Raw genomic sequence first — 22,567 nt, 5'->3', positions numbered from 1 at the left:
AAAGCCGTTTTTTCTTTATACATATCTTGTTCAAGTTTTTAATACACATAAATATTTAAGGTTTAAATTGATATAAAATAATTAGTGTAAGGAGGGAGAGGGAAAAATCACATGAATGATGCCTATCCATTCTGACTTGGGATAATTTTTTTTATTCACCGCATAAAACATATATCTAATTTAAATTATTAAGCATTTATGGATGCAACCCTACAACTGTTATATATTTAAAATTTGATATTATAAGTGCATATATTTTTATCAAATACTTTATAATTAAAATATTAATTTTGTGTTGATTCTCTTAAAAAATATTTACATAAAAACAAGATTATAACACTTATAAAACATTCACAACTGCAATATATTAATATATATGTCAATATAAGAAATAATTACTCGTCATGATTAATTGCTACTGTCGGAAGAAAAAGAATCATAATGAATATAGATTAAATACGATTGTGCGACGACCATTAGTTATTTATTTCTATAAATGGGATTAAAATATTAATTATAGTTAAAAATAATAATAATAAATATTTGATTAACTCTAATTAGAATTAAAATTTTATATATTAATATATTATTATTTTTAAATCGCAGTGATTTATAGTGTTATTCACGGCCAATGGAGAATGGTTCTTTGTCCCTTGTCGTGTCATTTGAGAAGCCTATTTGAGTCCAATAAAGGGAGGACATATCATTAAATTGAGCAGCCTCCAATCTTTTTCTTTAATTTGTTTTTATTATTTGGTGCTCAACAACCAATAATTAATTGTACAATTATGTAAAAGCATGGTCCTTTAACAGGGTTTTTCCTCATGCGTATACGAATGTTTGTTGGCTCAATTAGTACAGACGGACCACTCTCAATTGAATTATTATAGGTTTGATTCTATCTAATATTGTGAGAACTGTATTGGTGAGTAATCTATTCACACACTTATAAACACTTATAATTTTAGAAAAAAAAATTACAATTTTAGTCCCGCACGTATAGGGAGGTGGCAATTTTAAAAACTAGGTCATGTAATTAAAAAAAAATTTAACAATCTGAGGAGAATTCTAATCGAGAATTCCCGAATTAGAGTGCACGTGCATTTTCATTATTATTATTACTACTACTTGTATCAAGGGTAGCTAGCTGGTTTTCTTTTCCTATGTGCAATCAAATCCACAGAAAACCGCAAGGGCCTTCAACCCCTCTAGTTAATGTCTACAAATTTAGACATTTGATTGATTTTCTTTTTTATTTTAAATTTTTACAAGGACTATCGTACTAATCTAAAACTCACTACGATATAGTATAATATTCACGACAAAATATCAAGTGATAAATTTTACAATTGTCACTACAAAAACGTATTAAGTGAAAATAATTTTAATCTTGTTGTTATATAAATATTTTATAAAGATTATGTTATTTATGTTATAATTTAGATAAAAATTTTATATGCGTCATGTATATATAATAAATTGAATAAAAAATACAATAAAATTTGAAAAAAAAAAATACAATCTAATTAGACCTACACTGAAATGTGTAGTGTTTATGTCAACTTCTAAGCAAAGCAAACACTAAAAATTAGCAACACTTGAAATATCCATAATTTCTAATCTACGTACGTGCTATACTGATTTAATCCATTTAATTGCGAATGGCAAATTTTTTTTCAAAAGCAATAATATAATATGAGTGAATTCTTGGCATGGCATGCACTATACATAATATGTATTACTTTTTCGTGTCACATTATTATGTATTAATGCATACTTTATTATTTCCATTTCACAATATTCCAATATGTAATATTTTTTTCTTGTATTAATTAGTTTAATTTGATTTGGCAGAGGATAGTATTAATTAATCATATGCAGAATAATGGAGGGATTTTACTTAAATTTTGAAAAATTTTAACTTAAATTGGGTTTGGCTAAACCTGAGCCTTTTATATGAAAAGTACAAGATACTTGTCATGTGATTGGTGTACAGTTCAAGAAAAATGATTAATTATATATATGACAAGTGTACATACTCTATGTTATTGGTTTAGTTCGATCAAATTTGAGAGAGATAAGAATTTTTCATTAAATTTTATAATCCGGTTCACTTTTTATTACATATCTAACTGCCTAGCTATATAGACATGGATTTTCTTGTAGACAGCCATGTGAGGAAGAGATACATGGTCTGCCATTAAAGGGCTTCTTCAACAAACACGTTCTATTCATAATGTGGTGAAACGGGTGGTTGTTGTTCTCATTTAATGCAATCAATGAAGTGCTAAAAATGTATGTTATATATAAATTGGGTTTGTCCATGTTGATCTTCATGCAAGTATTTTTCACACAAATTGCAGTACATTAATTTGTCCTTTGAAATGGCAAGTGGTGCAATGAGAGTTGGCATTCTGTTTTTGCTTTGTTTTCATGTTCTTGTGGTGAGTACTACTGTTGTTATTGCTAGGACCATAAATGATGACAAGAAGTTTCCGATAATCGGCAAGGGTGGAGGGTTTGGAGGGGGTGGGGGGTTTGGAGTAGGTGGTGGAGGCGGATTTGGGGGTGGAGGTGGTTTTGGAGGTGGCGGTCTTGGTGATGGAGTCGGAGGAGGATATGGAAAGGGTGGTGGGGTTGGTGGTGGTTTAGGAGGTGGTGGTGGAATTGGAGGAGGGTTTGGCAAGGGTGGTGGAGTTGGTGGTGGCATTGGCAAAGGTGGTGGTCTAGGAAGTGGTGGTGGAGTTGGAGGAGGGTTTGGAAAGGGTGGTGGAATTGGAGGTGGCATTGGTAAAGGTGGTGGTCTAGGAGGTGGTGTTGGTGGTGGAGTTGGAGGAGGGTTTGGCAAAGGTGGCGGAATTGGAGGTGGCATTGGCAAAGGTGGTGGTCTAGGAGGTGGTGGTGGAGTTGGAGGAGGGGTTGGCAAGGGTGGCGGAATTGGAGGTGGCATTGGCAAAGGTGGTGGTCTAGGAGGTGGTGGTGGAGTTGGAGGAGGGGTTGGCAAGGGTGGCGGAATTGGAGGTGGCATTGGTAAAGGTGGTGGTGTTGGTGGTGGAGTTGGAGGAGGGTTTGGCAAGGGTGGTGGAGTTGGTGGTGGCATTGGCAAAGGTGGTGGTGGTGGAGTTGGAGGAGGGGTTGGCAAGGGTGGCGGAATTGGAGGTGGCATTGGTGGTGGAGTTGGTGGTGGCATTGGCAAAGGTGGTGGTCTAGGAGGTGGTGGTGGCGTTGGAGGAGGGTTTGGCAAGGGTGGCGGAATTGGAGGTGGCATTGGTAAAGGTGGTGGTCTAGGAGGTGGTGGAATTGGGGGAGGGTTCGGCAAGGGTGGAGGAATTGGTAAAGGTGGTGGTATTGGGGGTGGTTTTGGAAAAGGTGGTGGAGTAGGCGGAGGATATGGCAAGGGTGGTGGCTTTGGAGGCGGTGTCGGTAAGGGGGGTGGAATTGGTGGAGGTTTTGGCAAGGGAGGTGGTGTAGGTAGTGGTTTTGGAAAAGGTGGAGGAATTGGCGGCGGCTTTGGTAAAGGTGGAGGGTTCGGTGGTGGCATGGGCGGTGGTTCTGGTGGAGGGTTTGGCGGCGGATTTGGAAAAGGTGGAGGAGTAGGAGGAGGATTCGGGGGAGGTGGCGGTGGCGGTGGCGGCGGTGGAATTGGACATAATTAATTTACTCTTCTCAGCATGGATTCAAGATATTACAAGCATACCAATTCAAAATATCTATTATACCAACCATTATTATCCCTCTTTTATTTATTACAATTATTTTGTCATGAATGATTTATAGTTATAAAGTTGAAAATTTCTTCATCCTACAATTTCAAAGTTGTAATCTGTCTAGAGGGCAGAATTCAAAAATAGTTGATGTAACATGTAACGTTCAAAAATATCATAATCTTAGAAGGAAAAAAGAAATAAAAAATTAAGTACAATTATTATTATTATAGAAGTGCATGCAATAATCTCAATGAGCAGTGTATTGACTATTGTTTCACCTTTATTTCACAATATATATATATATATTAAATATATCTCTTATTATGTTAAGATGGATTGATGTTGTCTATGTAAATTTGAATATAAAATATACACGTTTTATATAAGTACAAATTCACATAAATAATATTAAATTATGAAAGTACGATGAGATGGAATTGAGTAGGTAGGCTGCTAGAGTTCGGTATCATGACCAAAACCTAAGTGAAAGAGTTACAACCCCACCTCATTTATTATTATTGGTGGTATCAAATTAGTGTATGCTTTTTATTTGAATGAAATTAATAATGGTTTTATTGTTTTAGACTCGTTAATGATTTGTTATATTATGTTATCAAAAATATATATTATTATTTTATTAAGTTAATAATTAAAAAATATGTTTATATTTACATATATATGTATGTGCTCGTGCAAAAAAATGTAATAATTGAATTAAAATAACGATAAAATTATTTCAAATGAAAATATATAAAATAGAAATTAAAAATATAAATGGGATCCATGGTGCATAAATAATTATGATCACATAAGACTTACGTTTAAACACCTCGTAAATGAAAAAAAGTTACAAATTATTCTAATACATTTTTGTATGTCATAGAGGGAAGACTCTTCAACTCGTTCGTTCCGTTGTTGTGTTGCCGTCCTTGTAAGTGTTCTTGTAAGCAGTTTATGATTTTGTGGGCATGTTTTAATATGTCGTAACGATCGGAATCGAAATTATCTATTTTTTTTTTCCTTAAAAAAAACATACATTCCATCATAGTGAAAAACGGCCCCAAAATGTTCATTCCTATCATTGAAGTAGCCCAACAATCCAGCAAGGAAACCCATTGTCCCATTCCGACAAAAAATCAGGATTTGCTGATTCCGGATATAATTTTCGTTTTTTGACATCCGGATTCAATTATTATCTATCTATATATAATTCAATTTTGATTCTCGAATGATTTGATTTAATTATGAAGATCCAAATCTGGTGAAAATTGAGCATATTATTTTGAGATAATTATACTCTTTTTTTATGAAATTTAGTGTAAATACTTATAATTTTTCTATGATTTGATAATTATATTTAAAATTCTTGAGATTTGTTTCGTCTTTCGTAATCAAGATTCATCGAATTTACGACTAACAAGGAGACTTATTGTTGGAGGGAAGCAAATTTCAGTGGTATTAAATATAATTTTTTTAAATTATAAAAAAATTAAATTTAATTTTATCAAATATAACTAAAGAAAAGTGTAATCATCCCTGTTATACTTTAATTATAAAGTTTAACTATGCCAACTAAGTTAAGTCCCGTTGCCTCCAGTGATGGGAATTAAAGAAACAAATTCAACAAATGGACCCACCTAACACTGCTCAAAAGTCTTCCTCTCTCTCTCTCTCACCCACACACACACATACCAGTGTGGAACTTAGCTAATTCAAAGGACACAATTCTCAATGAGAAACATGTAATACTATGTGACCATAATTTATTGATGTCAGTACAATTTGTGCAATAAAAAATTCCATTAAGAAAATCTTTAGTCCATATTGGCTCTTTGTGTGCTTCTTCTGTCTGTCTGAAGGTGAAGATTCAGGTTGCTGTTAGATATCATATTTAATGCTCACCTACAACATTTCTTCCTCTGACTTTTGAGACTTTTCTTGGAGAATTCACACTCCAGAATAAAAAAAAAACCCATGAGGAAAAATTACTGACTTTTAAAAGTAAGGTGGAAAAAAAAGCTTTGGATTCTTGGTTGTTGGTTAATCTCAACCTGTAAAATCAAGAAAAGGTCTTTACTGCTGGAGATGAGAAATGGGCTGTGATGGATTTTATGTGTTGTGGGCTCTGCCCATGCCTTTCCACCCAGCACAAAAGGTGCTTTCTTTAATAATTTTTGTATATTTTTTTAATGTAGCTGCATTTTTTTGTAATTATGTTCACTGCTTGTTGTTTTTCACTATGATGGAATGATGGGGTGGTGGGTAGTTTGTTTGTTTTTCACTTGGCTTTTTTCTCTGTCAAAAGTTGCATCTTTGACTTTTGGTTTATGGGTTTTGTCTAGTGCTAAATCTACCTGGATGTTTGGTGAGTTTCTCCTGAGTAAATTGCTTTCTGCTGTGCTTTTGTACTGCGAGTTCTTTTATTTGGTGAGGTCTGATGTTTTTCTGGGGTAATTGGTGGTTCTTGGAGCTGGGTTTTGGGGTCCTTGTTGGGGATTTGTCCTTAAAGAGGTAATGTGGAAGTGTTGAATTTGAAGTATGTTTAGGAGTCTCAACTTGCTTGCTGCAGTAGTGTTCTTGTGAGTTTAGTATCTGTAATTGCTTGATTTTTAGAGATACGTTTGAGGGGAATTTTTTATACTCGTAGATGGAGATGCAACGAAAACTTGATGCGTAATGGAGAGTGTGAGCATTCTATCTTGTTTTACGAGGGAAGTATTGATCGAAATTCTGTCTGTCTTTGTGAAAAAGTGGAAATGTTCACGATGGCATGTTTAAGTGCTTTTGTCGTTCAGTCTTCTTGTTATCTTCTCTGTAGAAAGGATCGCTTTCTCCAAAAGTTGAGTGGATTTTAGTTGTATGAGTGTTGCATGAATGAAAATCTAGTCATTGTTATGTGCGGGAATCCAGTGGATTTGGGGTTAATTCTTTTCTGATCTGTTGGTGATCAGGAACACAACAACTGTGATGAGACGGGATGAGAATTAAATATTGGCTGTACAGACAAAAATCTACGTTGAGCTTAAAACTGAGGAAGATGATGAAATGCATTTGCTCCGGGGAGCACTTAAGAGTGGATGAAATAATTCCTTCATCAGAGTCCCTGGCAACTCGGGACTATTCGGCCAGTGGGTATTCTTCTCGAGCAGGTGAGACTGACACAAAAGTTGACACCAGCAACATAGAAGAGGCAGAATCATCGCTTCGCGAGAGTGGCTTTTTAAATTATGAGGTTCGTGAATCTGGCTTTACTGCATTGTAGGTGACTTAAACTGAGGGATGATTTTTTCATTTAGCTATTATCTCCTTCTTGCGACTCTTGAAAAATCGAATTGGCAGAAGACATACGAGTGACAAACATTAGATGTCTTGAAGCGCGCGTGTGTGTATGATTTTGTAACTTAGTTATAATAATGTCCGAGGTGGAACTACATTCAATGCTTATTTCTAAACTGTGATCTTTCTTTCTCTGCAATTTGCATGAAATCATTCTCTTGAACATATTTTTTAATGGTTTTAACTATTCTCTACTGAAGTATTCATGGGATCGTTACTGAAATGATCTTTTCTCCAAAATAATTTGAATTTTCAACTCTGTAATGTAGACTGAGGCAAACTGGATTTGTGTTGGTGTTTCGGTAAAACACCAGTTTATCCAATCCAGATCCTGCTTTCTTCAAATGCACAAGTTACCTTTGTTTCTTATCAGTTTTCCGTTAGTGGTCTCATTTTATGTGGGACTTGTAGGAAGCAAGAGCTTTATTGGGACGACTTGAGTATCAAAAGGGGAATGTGGAAGCTGCTCTTCGGGTTTTTGAAGGAATCGACATTGCTGCAGTGGTTCCCAGAATAAAAATCACTGTAGTTAGAAGATGCGAGCTTCCTAGACGTCATTCTCAAAGTGACAATACTCCGCCAATGTCTATGCACGCAGTGAGTTTACTTGTTGAGGCAATCTTTCTCAAAGCAAAATCACTGCAGGCTCTTGGAAGGTATACAGGTATTGCTTTAAGATTTTCCACTGTATACAAGTAATTTCATGCCTTTATTTGGGTCAGAAATAGAGGGATGCTGTTTTTCGATTTCCTACAGATGTATACTGTTTTAATGTTTCTTAACTTCATTCTTGGTTTTACTTGTTTTAGTCACTAAGCTCACTTCCTTGGGATTTTGCAGAAGCTGCTCAATCATGCAAAGTAATACTGGATACTTTTGAATCTGCAATACCAGATGGCTTACCTGAAAATTTTGCTTCTGACTGTAAATTGCTGGAGACGTTAAACAATGCCGTTGGGTTACTTCCAGACTTATCCAAACTTGCTTATGATCCTCAAGAAGTAATTTTAGCTTATAGAAGGGCCCTACTTTATCAGTGGAATCTTGACGTGGAAACTAGAACAAAATTAGAGAAGGATTTTGCTATATTTCTTCTTTACAGTGGTCATGACGCAAGCCCTCCAAATCTTCGCTCACAGATGGAGGGCTCGTTCATACCAAGAAACAACGTTGAAGAAGCTATTCTCCTGCTGCTCCTTATTCTCAAAAAATTTATGCTCAAAAGGATTGGATGGGACCCGTCAATTCTGGATCACCTTGGTTTCGCATTGTCAATAGCTGGTGAATGCACGTCGCTAGCCCACCAGATTGAAGAGTTACCTCCAGGAATTGTTGAAAGCAAAGAAAAGTACACGTCTCTAGCCCTGTGTTACCACGCAGAAGGTGATGATATAATTGCTCTGAATTTGTTGCGGAACCTTTTGAATAATAGAGAGAATCATAGCTGCGGGTTTGAGTTATCACTGGCTTCAAAGATTTGTGCCGAGGATTCTAATTCGCTTGAAGAAGGGATTGAATATATTCATAAACTGCTTGCTCAATCGGAAAAATGTGAGCAGAGGGCTAGTTTTGCAAATTACTTACGAGGTCTCTCTCTTTCAGCCCAATCTGGAGGTGTAGGGTCTGATGCCCAGAGAATATCGAGGCAATCTGAAGCACTTGAGGCACTTGAAACTGCTCAAAGAATGACTGAAGGGAAAAATTCTAGCATTTTATTTTCTCTTAGTCTAGAAAATGCTGAGCAGAGAAAGTTGGATGCTGCTCTTTATTATGCAAAGCAGCTACTGAAACTGGAAGCTGGGTCTAATGTAAAGACTTGGATTCTTCTAGCTCGTATTTTGTCAGCTCAGAAAAGATATGTTGACGCTGAAAACATAATTGATGCTGCTCTGGATGAAGCAGGGAAATGGGATCAAGGAGAATTGCTGAGGAGCAAGGCCAAACTGCAGATTGTACAGGGCCGTTTGAGGGATGCAGTTGAAACATATACGAAACTTCTTGCCGTTCTTCAAGTCCAGAGAAAGAGTTTTCGATCTCAGCAAAAGCTCTTAAAAGTATGTGCCAGATTATGATGTTCTAGATCTATATTTAAGCATGCAAGTACATATTCTTATACTGAATTTCAAGTTCTGGAAGATTATTCTGAATTTATATGCTTTCAGCAATCAGAGAAAGTAAACTGGGATGTTTTTGTGTGATATCGAATTGGTTTTTGGATACTTTAGCCCATCTTACCTTCTTTTTTCTGTTTTCATGTTCATCTTCATTATTCTGAAAACCATTTCCATCACAGGACAAGCAGAAAGGCAGTACAAATTTAGAAATGGAAACATGGCATGATCTAGCAAATGTGTACACCAGCTTGTCTCAATGGAGGGATGCAGAGATATGCCTTTCAAAATCCGAAGCTATCAATCCTCATTCAGCTTCAAGATTACATTCTGCAGGTAAATCATGTTCTATATAAAAATGTAACAGAAGTCTCTGTCAATGGTTCTTATTTCATTTTGCCAGGTTTACTCTATGAAGCTAAAGGCCTGCCGAAGGAAGCTCTGAAGTCTTTCGAGAAGGCACTGGACATTGAACCTAATCACGTCCCAAGCTTGATATCTACTGCTATTGTTCTCAGACAAATCAGCAACCAATCACCTCCAGTTGTAAAAAGCTTTCTGACTGATGCTTTGCGGCTCGACAGAACTAACTCTACCGCCTGGTACAATCTCGGCCTGCTCTACAAGAGTGAAAGCAGTGCATCAGCTCTGGAGGCAGCAGAGTGTTTCGAGGCTGCAGCCATTCTCCAAGAATCCGAGCCAGTTGAACCTTTCAGATGATGCATTGCATGATCTACAACACATTTCGTTGTCTTTTTGGTCCAGTAATTTTCAGTTCTATAAGTTCACCCCAGATGACATTTTGACCAGGACAACTTTGGCTAATTCTCTACCAAGATGCATGTTCACAGATGCCACTAACGATATCACGTCCTTCGTTCTGTTTTCATATATTTGACAATCAGGGGAGTCCATCCAAGGTTAGTCTTTATCACTCAGAATCTTGAAGTTCTGACAGCTAACTCTATCCACATTTGAAACACTAACGAGTCGATGTTTACTTTGTAACAATAGATGTTAGATACTGATAGAAAGTCCCTGTGCGAGAGCCCATCTGCAGTTTTAATCCATTTTCTCCATCGTGTTACAGCTCGATTTCTTAAACAAACTGAACTTAAGGCATCTTGAAGTAAAATTTTCTATGTACAAATCATTGGATGTACTTATATCGATCATGGGCTGCACAACTACAGGGAAGAAAATCTGCACAGAATTTTGCTGGATTATGAAATCATTGATGTACTTGATAGCGTCCCGAGTTCTTGATGCATTCTATGGTATAATTGATCGTTTCTATATTATGGAACCAAAGTGAGAAATGTTCTAAGTTGGGAATACAAATTGCAATTATGAATTTAAAATCATGTGAGTTGTGCATGTGAAGGAAAATGTTCAGTTGGAGCCTGAAATTGTCTTCTGAATGCTACCAAGTAATATTTTCTGAATTCTTTAGATGATTATATGCTCTTTTTTGTTTGTCCTGTTGAGGTGACATTGTAAAAATTAATGAAAAAATGTATTTTTCCTAGGACATAAGGTTAAGTTAAACATGTGTACGATCACCATACTTCAATAATCTCACATTGTAATTCAGAGGCAAAATTGTAAACTTAATCCCATAGTTTAGGGCTATTTCAAATTTCGCCCATGCTTTATAAGGTTTTAGATTTAACTTCATGTTTCATTAGAAGTAACAAAAAGAGGTCAAAACATTGCGAAAGAACTCCCTCCCACTAACTCACGCGTTAAAACCAACGTATGATAATTTTTTTGACTCATGTACATGTGACTTTCACATAGGTTCTTAGCTGTTAATTTTAATATCTGTTAGTGTTGGAGATTTTATGTAACGTTTTGGTCTATTTTTGCAACTTTTAAATGAAACACGGGGTTAAATTTAAATCCCACAAAACATGGGATGAAATTTGAAATGACCTTAAATTGTGGGATTAGTTTGCGATTTTGCCCAATTCCAAAACTAGCATATGAATTTTGCATATAGTATATTGATTATTTTACTTGTCTTTTCTTTTTTAACTAATAATGATAGTTGATAAATAAATTATAATAACTCATATCAATGCACTGTGCAATACTTTAATATAACTGATAACGATAAATGAATTACAATAACTCATATAAAGTAAGACAAATACCAAATCTCAACCACTGCTCTTTAGGACAACATAAAATTATACAAAACTTTTACTTTTTCAACTCTTATTCAGAACTCCGTTTGCAGTCAAATTGATCAACGCTATCTGGAAGAGAGGGAGTAACAGAATGAATACTTCGCTTTTCATCATTAGAAAATTAAAACATCGGAAGCATATAACAATGAAGTTTCTCATATAGAGCAGCAGAAGAAGAAGCTACAAACATAAAAGAATGAAAACCTTACAGGAACGAGCAATCGTCAGTCTTTTTCCTGTCCCTATTAAAATGAATTCGCTGTTCAAATCATTTCTTGCTGAGATCAATTCCAGCCTTCTTAGCCACCGCATCCAGTCCATTCTTCTCTATGGTCTTTATAGCTTTTGTCGACAATCGCAATTTGACGTAGCGTTTCCCAGCTTCCCACCAGATTCTCTTATACTGCAGATTCACAAACTGCCGCTTTATTGTCTTGTGGTTTGAGTGAGAAACCTTGTTTGCCTTGTTCGATTTCTTCCCGGTGAAAGGACATACTCTACCTGAATGATGCAGAACGGGTTCAATATAACTCCCAAAATTCAATGCAAATGATCGAGCAAGAACCAAGGTTTTCTTCTTCCTTAGCATCCAACCGGTTTTTCTTAGTGCATTGTCAAATCCTGGATATAACCCCTAACATTTTCTTGGTATCGCATAAAAGATATAACTTTCTTGCTGATGGTTCCTATGTGAATGCACGTGAAAAAATGCTAATCTATATTCTATAGGCCTACTTTGAACTAGTCTGGACATTAAGATACTTCTAAAACAATCAATTAACGACCTTGAAGTGAGATATACTACAGAAAAATCACTCCGCACTTGATATGATGTTAGGTTTAGCAGAGTGCAACTTACACGGGCAAAAGGCTTCATTTGTGCAACCAGTAATCGAGCACAAATGAGAAGTGTTCTAACATCCAGTTCCCAGAAATGTTAGTTTGTAAAGACAAAGGAGCTGCCCCTTCTAATTGCATGCTACCACTTGGCACTAGCACCAAACATACATATATTTCAGCAAGTGGGAATCACTTTGCAAAGGATTTATAACGTTCTAACCAGATCCCAGTTGACATTTGAATGGTAGTCTAAAGAAAATCACAGTTCCATTAAAAACAAAATTTACATATCAATACGACATCTTCATATCCTAGAGTGATATATACTGATCTTTTTTATACAAGGCAGAGGATCCCGATAGCCAGTTTCGGAGTACCAAATCAATAAGCAGTACGAGATTCGAACTAAAACTACGTTATAACAAAAGTCGAAAACTGCACTCTTGGATCCTGATACACTTTCTAATATAAGTGTTTCTTGGAAATTCTATAATTTATCCTACTTATATAGTAGCTTTAAGCAAACCATAATGCTAATCCAACCTTTCATCCTCTAAACAGAGTACAACAACAGGAGCACACAACACAACAATGGTATTTAATACAGTCTGATTTAAAGATTGCACCTCCCCTCCATTATAACACAAAACTTTCCCTTTCCCTTCCTAATTGGGAACAAGTTAAATCATTCATACCAGCACAGACTAATTATCTCACTCTACCCAGAAAGGGGAAGCAAACAAAAAACATACAAACGTTAAAAAACTTAAAAAAAAAAAAAATTATATCAAGGAAAGAAACAAGAAGATAAATTCTTCATATCAAGAACCCAAAGAGCAATTAAGGATAAGAAACTTACGGGCAACAGGCTGAAGGGAAGGCCTTCGAGGAGCAGAAATAGGAAGAGGGGCACTTTTCTGAAAGTGGGCTGTTGAAATCTTGATGCCACTCAGCTGGGATGCAACGAAACCAATCTCTGAGCTTGTTCTTGAACTCTTCAATGAAAGTTTGCTAAAATTTTGGGATTTTTTCGCTGCCACACCCACCATTATCGGTCCTAGTGTAGCTGTAATCGTCGCCATTGCTGCAAAGTTCAGTCTTTTTTTCTTCCCTTTTTATCTTTCTTTGGCCCAGAAAACGTTTCAAGCAAAGGGGAAGCGAGTGAAGGAAAATGGTGTGGATAATGGATGCTGTTTAATTTGTTTATCCCAACCGTTCTTTTCGATTTTCCACTTTGGCCCCTTGAATATTATTATTATACATTTTACCCCATATGTTTGTGCTTTTACAACATTTATCTACCTCGGTTAATAGATTTACAGTGCAAGAAGAGGGACTGCCATATTTAGAATATTTTCTATAGAAAAAATCTTACCAGAACCAAGAATTCCGGCACCTAATATTACGAACTATGATAATTAGCAGTAAGAATCATGTCATGTCGATATAATCTATGTATCATTTTCTTTGATATGAAGAATTCAGCACATGAATATTTTTCCTTTCCACGAGTCTTTAGTGGAATTCATGCATCTCATTTTGAAATACTGCATGCAAAATTATAGACTGATGATAGTCAATTGAAAAACAGGTATTTGACTTTAGTTTCATTTTAACAAGAGTTCAGTTATCAAGTCTGAAATAATTGTTGGCAGCCTATAAGCCAGTTTGACATAGTTGAAAGTTGACATTACACATTGATCTATATCTAACTTGAAATCAACTGTAGTCACTTTTTAACTACTCAAAAACGATATCGAGCTATTTGCAGAAATAGCAAGCAAATTTGATAATGATCTTATCTAACCATGATTCTTTGAATGGGTTTGACACTTTTCAAATCCATTCAATTGCTAATGGCACAAATGATGATGCTCAATACTTGTAGACAAGTGGATACTAAGCCTGGTTTGAACCAACACCTGCACCTGCACCTGCACCTTCTAGGAACTGATCCAGCGTTGGCGTACCTTTGACAAAAAAGAAAAGTATGTTAGAAGCACAAAGAAATAACACTTATTAGTTTGGGATCATCAGAGGACAAGATCAAAGTGCAGAGAATTTTGAGTAAACCAGTTTGGTTTTGGTCATTCCAGGTTCCACAGAGATCAATCATCTGCCTGTTCTCACAGACTACACAGGCACAAACACATAAATAGATAACCAACTAAGATGAATGGCCCTTCCCCATGTGCAGGAAAGCGAAAGATTATTTCAAGCAGCCTGTGTTTGTTCAGTCTTAAGACTCGGCCATAATATAAATTGCATTTCAAAATTTCAACAGTATTTTAAGATTTAAAACCCAATTTAAACACGACTAGGAATGTTCCCCACAATTAATTTTTTGTACTAAGAGAAAATTAATTTGTAGAGTAAGGAACCAACAGTAACTCAGAAATACGTAAAACTGTTTGAAAGTGTTAGAACAAATGAAATTACAAAATACATTGTTCGGATGCTACAACTCTAATAGTCAAAAACCACTAATGAAATTAAAAATTAAGCGTACGGGTTAACCAAATTAACTCATCATACTTGGTTTACAAAAAATCCTACCTATAAAAGAGTTTCTACACGTACCATACTAAACTACTCTAGCACAGGCAAAGTGTTGAGACGCCCAAATATGGTTCAACTTTCAAGCTTGAAACAACACATTATCTATTGAAAAGTCTACTACTAAGTCGGTATGCACTCTGCCATCGCCAATTAGTAAATGCTGAAACATATTATTTAACAATTTCTCATTTCTCTGATCTGCGAAACCTCTTCTGATAAAGATCATGACCAACATATCCCACTGTCACAACTCGACCATCAAATAGACGTCCATGCAAACAATGTGCTGCCATACAAGCAGCTTCAGCTCTCCTATATTCTACAAAAATGGAGCCAGCCTCAAAAACATTGTTAAGATCAATTGAAATATCCTTTTTATTGTCTCCATCAGGACCATTTAACTCTTTTCTCTCATTAGTGTCCAATTCAACAGAACTAACATTCTTCGCATTATTTTCTTCAAGTTTCGGCTCGTCCTCAACAAATGGCTTGTCTTCCATCTCAATCTTCCTTACTGAAATTGAATCAGCAACCTTATCATTGCTTTCCAACTCATTAACTGAAGAATTCTGTAGGTTTGCTGATTCTCCAGTGAAGCTACCAGAATTTTCCTGGCTGGAAGGCTCTTTGACAGAAATATTTCCATCATTTGACGGTGGTGTACATATTTCATCTTTCACAAGTTTGTCAACAACTGTCTGATCAGATAAGCTTTCAACAACCACCTTGGAAACAACAATGTCGTCAGGTTCCACGGACTTGCCAAGCAGCTTAGATATGCCAGCACTATTATCACCACCACTCGTACTTTCCACAGTTTGATCATTACTCTCCAATTCATTCAGAACTCCCAGAGGCTCCGATCTGTCATGTTCTTCAAGATCATTGATGCTTTCACCTAATCGTTCTGTCATATAGTTCTTATTCTCAGATTCCAAGTGGCGGCCATCAGTAGAAGCATTTTTGTTCTTTACTTCATATGCTTCTATGTTGCCAAAAGCGTTTGATGGCTTCGCAACATTAACAGATTTCACCGTACCAAACCTACAGCATTCATAGAAAGATAAGAAAAGAATTACTACAAGTAGCAAGGAAATTTAATAACTCGAAATGAGATTATTTGTCAACCTGGAACACTCCAGCCTTATATCTTCCAATATCTCTTCCAGTTCTGATTCAGAAAATGACAAGAGTGCTTCCATATCCAACTGAAGTAACAAAAATATGCTGGTTATTCTAAATAGTAAATACGACCTTATTTTAACCAGCTCTTAAACATTAGAGAGGAGAAAAAAGAAAAATGAGAATAGAAAAAAGAAGCAATACCACATTCTTTAGCTTTAACACAGCTGTGGGCTTCTCAAGCAGTGGCTTCGCATGCTCAGGAATTCCATAAAATGGCAGTTTCCCAACATGTTCCTAGAAAGAAATTTTTTGGTCCTAAAAAGTTAAGAGAAACTTATAGGCAAAATAAAACCTTCAGTTTAAACTACCAAAAGGGACGATACACACCACTTCAGCCTCTGGAGTAGCAAATACAGCAGTTACAATTTTTCCGCCCAACCTCATACCATTGAGTCCAGCACACGCCTTTGAAGTAACTGAGTGGTCAGCATACTGAAGTAATAAATGATTAGTCTCTGACCAACAGTGGATTAAGATGGCATCTTTGTAAAACGAAAATAAATACATAAAAGAAAATGAATCATGTTCAAGATTCAGCAAAAAACTGAAGATAGAGCCAGTACTATAAAAAAAACGCAAACCACCAGAGTAATGCCTGGCTAGTCTTACCCTGAGGAATGAAAGACATGCATGTAAAAACTTTTCCCCAGTAAGATATGTACCTCAAGAAAAGCACATGGTTCATTAATATCAGCAATAAATTCAATGTGGAATGCCTTCACAGGACCAAAGGCTCTAGCAATCTCCATAAGCTGAAAGGGACATGCAAGAGTTACTACTGAGATATAGTTGTATGGGATAAAAAGGAATTTTGAATTAACAACAGAATTCTATGTCAACTTACCATTTTAGAAGATATATGTTTTGAAATTCCGGCAATGAAGATCTAAAAACTCAAGACAAATCTTGTCAGAAAATGAAGGAGTAAAAGAGAAAATTACAATCAACTAATAACAGAAATTGAATTAATCAGCTGGAAAACATATAGAAGTCTCCTTTTCTCAGAAACAGAGGGCTGGGGACTATAGAAGTTATCAACATTTCTTGGAGGGGCAGTTAAAGCAACATATACATATACACCTTTAGGAGTATCAACGATGTGGAACACAATTTGCATATATAATTTACAGATCATCATGTTCTTGCTACCTACAAACCCATCTCGTGACCTGGCCCCCCACCCTATGGTATCTAACATGAAGTGTTCCCTTTTAGCAAATAGAATGGATGAACAGAGCATTACATGAATTGGAGCGAGAAAAAGGTAACAGGCTAGTGTCTCTGCCAAGAGGTCTGTCTTATTCAGAAGCGGGGCACACACTAGCATTTTTAAGATGAGAATCAAGATGATGGTAAATTCCAAGTTGACTGAAAAATTTCTCGACTTGAAACTGCTAATGAAGTCCTTAGGTGTGCTCCAGTAGCTTTCTGTAGCCATTCATGAATTAACTTAGGCAGTTGATACTATGACATCAGAGTATGCTGCTGCTAGTTGTCAGTTAGAGTGCAATTTGGGACCAGGTATCACAATAGTTAATGCAAGGGCATGTCAAACCACCAAGAATAGTTGACCAGTTACTTCAAGTTCAGTATCCTTAAACTAAATGCTGATAGCTTATCTTGATGCAGTACAAGTACAAATTTCAGCTATTCCTCACATACTGTGAGGCCAGATGTGATTGATCAGGCTCTTAACTCTATCTTTTTCACTAATAAATTTCACCTAAAGTCAAATAAGCTCAACCAGTTTATTGCAGATCACTTATTTTGATGCTCAACTGAATGTCAAGCAAGAAAATGCAAAACCTCAAAAACGACAGTAAAGTAGAGTATTAATACATCCAGTACGATCTTAAGTTATGATGTTCCAGATGCAAACCTTGTGGGGCGAATCCACTACATTGCCACTAATTGAATCAACAGCAACCACCGATTTGTCAGGAAGACCAGTCTGCATGAAAATAGCAACTGTCTGAAAACCTGCTACATGAATAATAACCACAATATACCTCAGAAACTGCAATTATATAGAGAAAATACTGTCTCAATGGAAAATATTGGCTGAGAACAACACCCTCCTAGAAAGCTCATGCACAATGAATTTATGCATATGCAAGAAGAAAGCAGGAAAAGTTAACACTAACGAAGGTTCCCCCAATTATATTAGCCAATGTATCCATGAAACTGCAGCATCTAATGTAATTTAGCAACCCTAATTTCTCTTACAGATAGCTAGAGAAAATGAGATCCTACGATGCAATATGAAATCATCATAAAACCATGAACACATGAAGCCTGATTTTTTTGGTATAGATTGAATGAGCTCTAATGCACCCTAATGGCCATAAACACAAACATCTATCATCTCCAAGAAACACCACCACCAGCTCATCACTCTATACAATGAGTCAAGTTTAATGAACCTTTGCCTTTTTAATCACATAAAACAAAGTAGTCGGAGAGTGCACTTCATTTTCAACATCTCTCCCTCTCCTCAATACATTGGAATATGAACTCTTAATAAGGCATCGATAAAATTCTTTCCCATTTTCTACCATCTGAACCAACAAACTAATAAACGAACATAATAATGCAACTTATTCTAAATGCATCCGGGCCATAAAAGAAAGAAAGTCAATAACATAAGGAAATGAAATAAGATCCCAGTAAGCAAGATAAAGCCAATCATATAACGGCAGTAATTCTTTTCCTCAACATGATTAATTATTATATTAAGTTTGTATTCTACTTTACATGCAACTACTCAACCAAAAAGTTAGCATCTATTGCATCAACGTGCAATATTAAAAATGCGTGTACCACAAGAAGAAAGTAAAGGCATGGTAATATTTCTTACAGTTACATTAGAATAGTCCTTAGGGCGCCTGAGTTTAAGGTTGGACCCAGAAAAGGATATTCCATCAAAAGAAAGGGCAGCAGAAGCATCCTCAGGGGTCAAAAATTCCAAAAGTGCTTGGCCCTTCTCCTTGTGTATCTGCAGTTGAAATATAGCAAAAGCGCTTTGAAATTTACTGGAAATAGGCAGAAGCAGAAAAAGTCAGATTAGATAAGTGTAAGGTTGGGACATACTATACAGCTGATACAGGGTTGGGTTCCATGAATGTAGTTAACACCAGAAGACAGCAAAAAGTTATTAATACGTTCTATTAAATCTTTCTCAGAGGCTGAGGCAGGCAAGTTTTCAACATAAAGCCTCCTCATAGGTCGTGTTGCTTGAGTAAGCTGAATGGACTCAATGGCATGCATCTGTGAAGATAAGGTATGATGAGAAATTGCAGAAGGCTTCACCACAGTAGGGGTCAATGGAGCCCCACTAGGGAACTCCTTTATGTTCACCGACAAACTTTGGCTTGTAGCAGGCACATTTGAAAGAGTTGGACCAACACTGGTGCTCTCTTTTTCAACAGGCTGTAAATCCCATCCAGCTGTTCTCCTCTCTGGAGAACGACGCGTTGGGGAAGGAGTTTTAGCAGCAGCATCAGTTTTCCTCTTTCGAGGTGAATAGCCCCCAAGACCACTTGAAGAGCCGGTATTTCGCCTGTACTGACTAGATCCATTACTTGAAATCCTCTTCTTGTCAACATCAGAATGTTCTCTTCCTGCTCTGTCTTTCATAGAATGTGATAATAGTTCTCCATGCTCCCTTTTGTCTTTAGTTGTTGGCTTATGGGCCTTTGGTGAGTTTGAAAGAGACCTTTTACCTCTCTCTTTTGCGTGCTCTCTGCTTCGTGATCTCCTCCTCTTTGACCTGGATTCTTCAAGATAGCCTCGTGCAGATTCCTGTTCTTTTTTGTCTGAATCATGTTTTTTACCAGTACGCCTGCCTCTAGTTTTATCTTCTTCATTATGATGTTTGTGTCTATTTTCTTTTTCGGGTTTGTCTCTACCCCGATCAGTTAATTTATCTGTATGCATCACAACTCTTGCATTTCTTCTCTTGTACTCATTCTCAGAATCACTGCTCATCCGCCCATCAGTTTTCCTCTTCCTGGAAACCTGTTTGTCCTCATTATGAAGTTGTTTTCTATCTGTTTTGGATTTTTCTCTGCTTCTCTCATAAACGCCATCCTTTTTAGCAGAATCTCTGGCTGGTCTCTTATCAGATCCATTATCAGAATCATCACTCAAAGGACCATCTTTGTTTCTGTTGCTTTGATGATGTCTCTCATCTTTACCTTCTGTCAATCTATTGCTGCTTACATTCTTTGCCACTACACTCTTCAATTTGACACCAGGATTCCGCGATCCCTTATCTTTATCCTGGATTAACTTTTCGTGCTTTTTAGAAGCATTAATATCCCCTTTTCTCCGAGAACTTACCTTCTGAGGGTCGTTTGAGTTATGCCTTATATCCATAGACCCATAATCCTCATTTATTTGCCTATGACATTCAGGAGAATTGAGAGGCTTTTCGTCGTGTGCAATATCAGCCACCCCAGGGCCACTTGCTACTTGCTTATTTGCGTCACCCCTGTTTTTTCTAGTAAGCATTATATCATCAAAACTATATGGCCTCGTCCGCGCTGAAGTTCCCTCCAAGAAATCATGCTGCATTAAGTCATTAGTAATTCCAGATTTCCCTTTGTGTGAATGGGATCTAGTCATGATGATATATTTATGCTTCTTGGGTTCTAAACTTCCAGTCTGGTTGAGTTGTAGGCTGTTCGCAGGAGGTTACAATGAAGAATATGCTGCGAAGAATTATAGATTCAGAAACATTCCTATTGCTATTTCAAGAAAGAGAATGATAACATACATGAAAACTAGCTAGATGTCTCTTAATCTTATTAGCATCCCTTAATCTCTTCTCTATACTTGCAGAACAAATTGCCTCGCTCTCTAAGTATTCAAACACAGGCACGTAATCAACAGTAGCTTCAAAATATATACATCTTTCAGTTACCACAATGCATAACAAACAATGTCCAATATTCAGGGTCTGCTTCTGCTCAATACGTGATTCTTTTCATTAAGCTGTGTGGCACTCACTGTTAGTCAAAGAGAGCCACATAACTAATCCACGTGAACTCAGTGGCACGCCCATGTAGCATAAGTTATCCCTGTAGCATTGGAGGTCGTGCCAGAGTTCTCTAAATATCAACAGTTGAACCACTGGATTGCACTACTAGCATTGCAGTGGAGTTAAATAACTATGATTTCTTGGAAATATAGAGTCAGAAAAGCATTTCACTTGCATACACAAACATGTTTCATTCCTATACATGTATGGTTTGCAACCTCTGGTGGACACTCATTAAACACCAATATAGCAGCATGGAAATTGGGCATATCACAAAGAACATAGAGCCAAACAGATGACAAAAGCCGTCTATTTCAAGAAAGAACACAAAAAGGTAAAATTGATTACGGTACAACAATCTCAGAAGTTGTTGGACTTTATTGGAGAAGCTACAAAAGAGGGTAAGAATAAGTTCTGCAGGATACTATGATTCGCGACCTTACAAATTACTCAAGTACTACTTTTTTCCAAACGCGTGAGGATTGCAAGCAGCGCAAAAACTCCTGAGAAGTTCAACTATCTTTTCTTGTCTTCTTGATTTAGCCCAGTAACCGTAGATGAAAACAGTTATTGAAAACGCCTCCTGCTGCTATTAATTTTCACGTCAAATCCAACACTCCATTATTTTCTAGGAGCCACAGCTTGAAGAAGCACTCATTTTCTAACTCTACCTTTTTGGCTCCATTGAGAAAGGCACTAACATTACACCGAAATTCATGTTACCTAATTAGAGAATAAAACTATAAATCCACATTCATACATCACACAAGTCAATTGATTGTTAGAATTGGTGAACATGAACATCAAAATGCAAAATATAGATACGTACCTGAGTTGAAATACGATGAGTCGTCGGTGATGGCCGGATAGTTAAAAGCTTCGCCGGAGAATATTGGCAGAAGAATGAATGTGCAGAGTGTGAACTGATAAATAAGACCTAGAAACGAGAAGATATTTGCTTCTCTTAAAAGACGGTTCTACCCTTTCTTCAAGATTCATTTTTCTTTTCCCCCCTCCAAAATGCCTTCTCATTTTTTGAAAGGAGAATTTTCGATTAATCAATAGTTAATTATAAACTAATGATTCTCAATTCGTTCCATAGTTTAATTTTGGGTTGATTACAATTATATCCCTTTAAAAACAAAAAATTAGCTTTCACCCTTTTTCAAAATTCTCCATTTACAAATGACCCTCTTCTGTTAGAATTTGAACGAGACATAAAATTTTAATTACTCTTCATCCAATATTTTCTTAATAATACTTTTATGCTTGTACGGGGTAAATGTGATAGATATAAAGTTAACAATGTGTAATTGTAATAAAATATTGGTCTCGAATTAAAATCATTGGATATAAAATAGCCTCTCATGAATAGAAAAATTAGTCATGTATTGGTTTAATTTTTTTTACTTTCTATATATGAGATGAAGTTAACATCATTATTGCATTTATTTCTAAAAATGACTTGTTCAAATACTTCATCTAGTATTTTAAAAAATAAATATATCAACTGGTATACACTTTACCCCATACATAGGAAGTAAAACATTAAAAAAATTATTAGTTTTTCATTCATAAACGGATACCTTTTATCAA

The 22,567-nt window shown here is 36.3% G+C and overlaps 4 protein-coding genes across 8 annotated transcripts; 2 read left to right on the top strand and 2 right to left on the bottom strand.

Annotated features, from left to right (window-relative positions):
* The first annotated feature begins 2,165 nt into the window (after positions 1 to 2,165).
* On the top strand, positions 2,166 to 3,922 carry LOC105171758 (uncharacterized). Its single transcript, XM_020697460.2, has one exon. The coding sequence runs from the start codon at positions 2,385 to 2,387 to the stop codon at positions 3,654 to 3,656; it is 1,272 nt and encodes a 423-aa protein (XP_020553119.2). The 5' UTR covers positions 2,166 to 2,384; the 3' UTR covers positions 3,657 to 3,922.
* A 1,574-nt stretch (positions 3,923 to 5,496) lies between these two features.
* LOC105171757 (protein NPGR2) lies at positions 5,497 to 10,396 on the top strand. 4 transcript variants are annotated; one of them, XR_016067985.1, is made up of 7 exons: positions 6,079 to 6,218; positions 6,659 to 6,939; positions 7,455 to 7,707; positions 7,884 to 9,097; positions 9,337 to 9,490; positions 9,558 to 10,074; positions 10,169 to 10,396. XR_016067985.1 is itself a non-coding variant. In XM_011092970.3 (6 exons), exons 2-6 carry the CDS (start codon positions 6,685 to 6,687, stop codon positions 9,872 to 9,874), a joined length of 2,193 nt encoding a protein of 730 aa, XP_011091272.1. In that variant the 5' UTR covers positions 5,497 to 5,862; positions 6,659 to 6,684; the 3' UTR covers positions 9,875 to 10,396. The 4 variants fall into 4 exon arrangements, 3 of the variants coding, with proteins under 3 accessions (XP_011091272.1, XP_011091274.1, XP_011091273.1); XM_011092970.3 differs by lacking the exon at positions 6,079 to 6,218 and adding an exon at positions 5,497 to 5,862 and having other exon boundaries at positions 9,558 to 10,396; XM_011092972.3 differs by lacking the exon at positions 6,079 to 6,218 and adding an exon at positions 5,925 to 6,072 and having other exon boundaries at positions 9,558 to 10,396.
* An 839-nt stretch (positions 10,397 to 11,235) lies between these two features.
* Positions 11,236 to 13,365, bottom strand: PRPL28 (Ribosomal L28 family). Of its 2 annotated transcripts, XR_848601.3 has the most exons (3): positions 13,046 to 13,365; positions 11,556 to 11,847; positions 11,236 to 11,415 (listed from the first exon to the last, which is right to left on the bottom strand). XR_848601.3 is itself a non-coding variant. In XM_011092969.3 (2 exons), the coding sequence occupies exons 1-2, from the start codon at positions 13,266 to 13,268 to the stop codon at positions 11,615 to 11,617; spliced, it is 456 nt and encodes a 151-aa protein (XP_011091271.1). In that variant the 5' UTR covers positions 13,269 to 13,365; the 3' UTR covers positions 11,431 to 11,614. The 2 variants fall into 2 exon arrangements, 1 of the variants encoding a protein (XP_011091271.1); XM_011092969.3 differs by lacking the exon at positions 11,236 to 11,415 and having other exon boundaries at positions 11,431 to 11,847.
* A 1,219-nt stretch (positions 13,366 to 14,584) lies between these two features.
* On the bottom strand, positions 14,585 to 21,959 carry LOC105171755 (RNA-binding (RRM/RBD/RNP motifs) family protein). Its single transcript, XM_011092968.3, has 10 exons — positions 21,801 to 21,959; positions 19,021 to 20,642; positions 18,788 to 18,925; positions 17,810 to 17,881; positions 16,775 to 16,816; positions 16,593 to 16,682; positions 16,258 to 16,362; positions 16,072 to 16,164; positions 15,874 to 15,953; positions 14,585 to 15,789 (listed from the first exon to the last, which is right to left on the bottom strand). The coding sequence occupies exons 2-10, from the start codon at positions 20,554 to 20,556 to the stop codon at positions 14,931 to 14,933; spliced, it is 3,015 nt and encodes a 1,004-aa protein (XP_011091270.1). The 5' UTR covers positions 20,557 to 20,642; positions 21,801 to 21,959; the 3' UTR covers positions 14,585 to 14,930.
* Positions 21,960 to 22,567: the final 608 nt, after the last annotated feature.

The sequence above is a fragment of the Sesamum indicum genome, linkage group LG10 (genome assembly GCF_026168435.1).
Source record: "Sesamum indicum cultivar Baizhima isolate 11 linkage group LG10, ASM2616843v1, whole genome shotgun sequence".
NCBI lineage: Eukaryota > Viridiplantae > Streptophyta > Magnoliopsida > Lamiales > Pedaliaceae > Sesamum > Sesamum indicum.
Note: the sequence above shows the minus strand (reverse complement) of the source record. Positions and strands in the feature narration are given on the sequence as shown.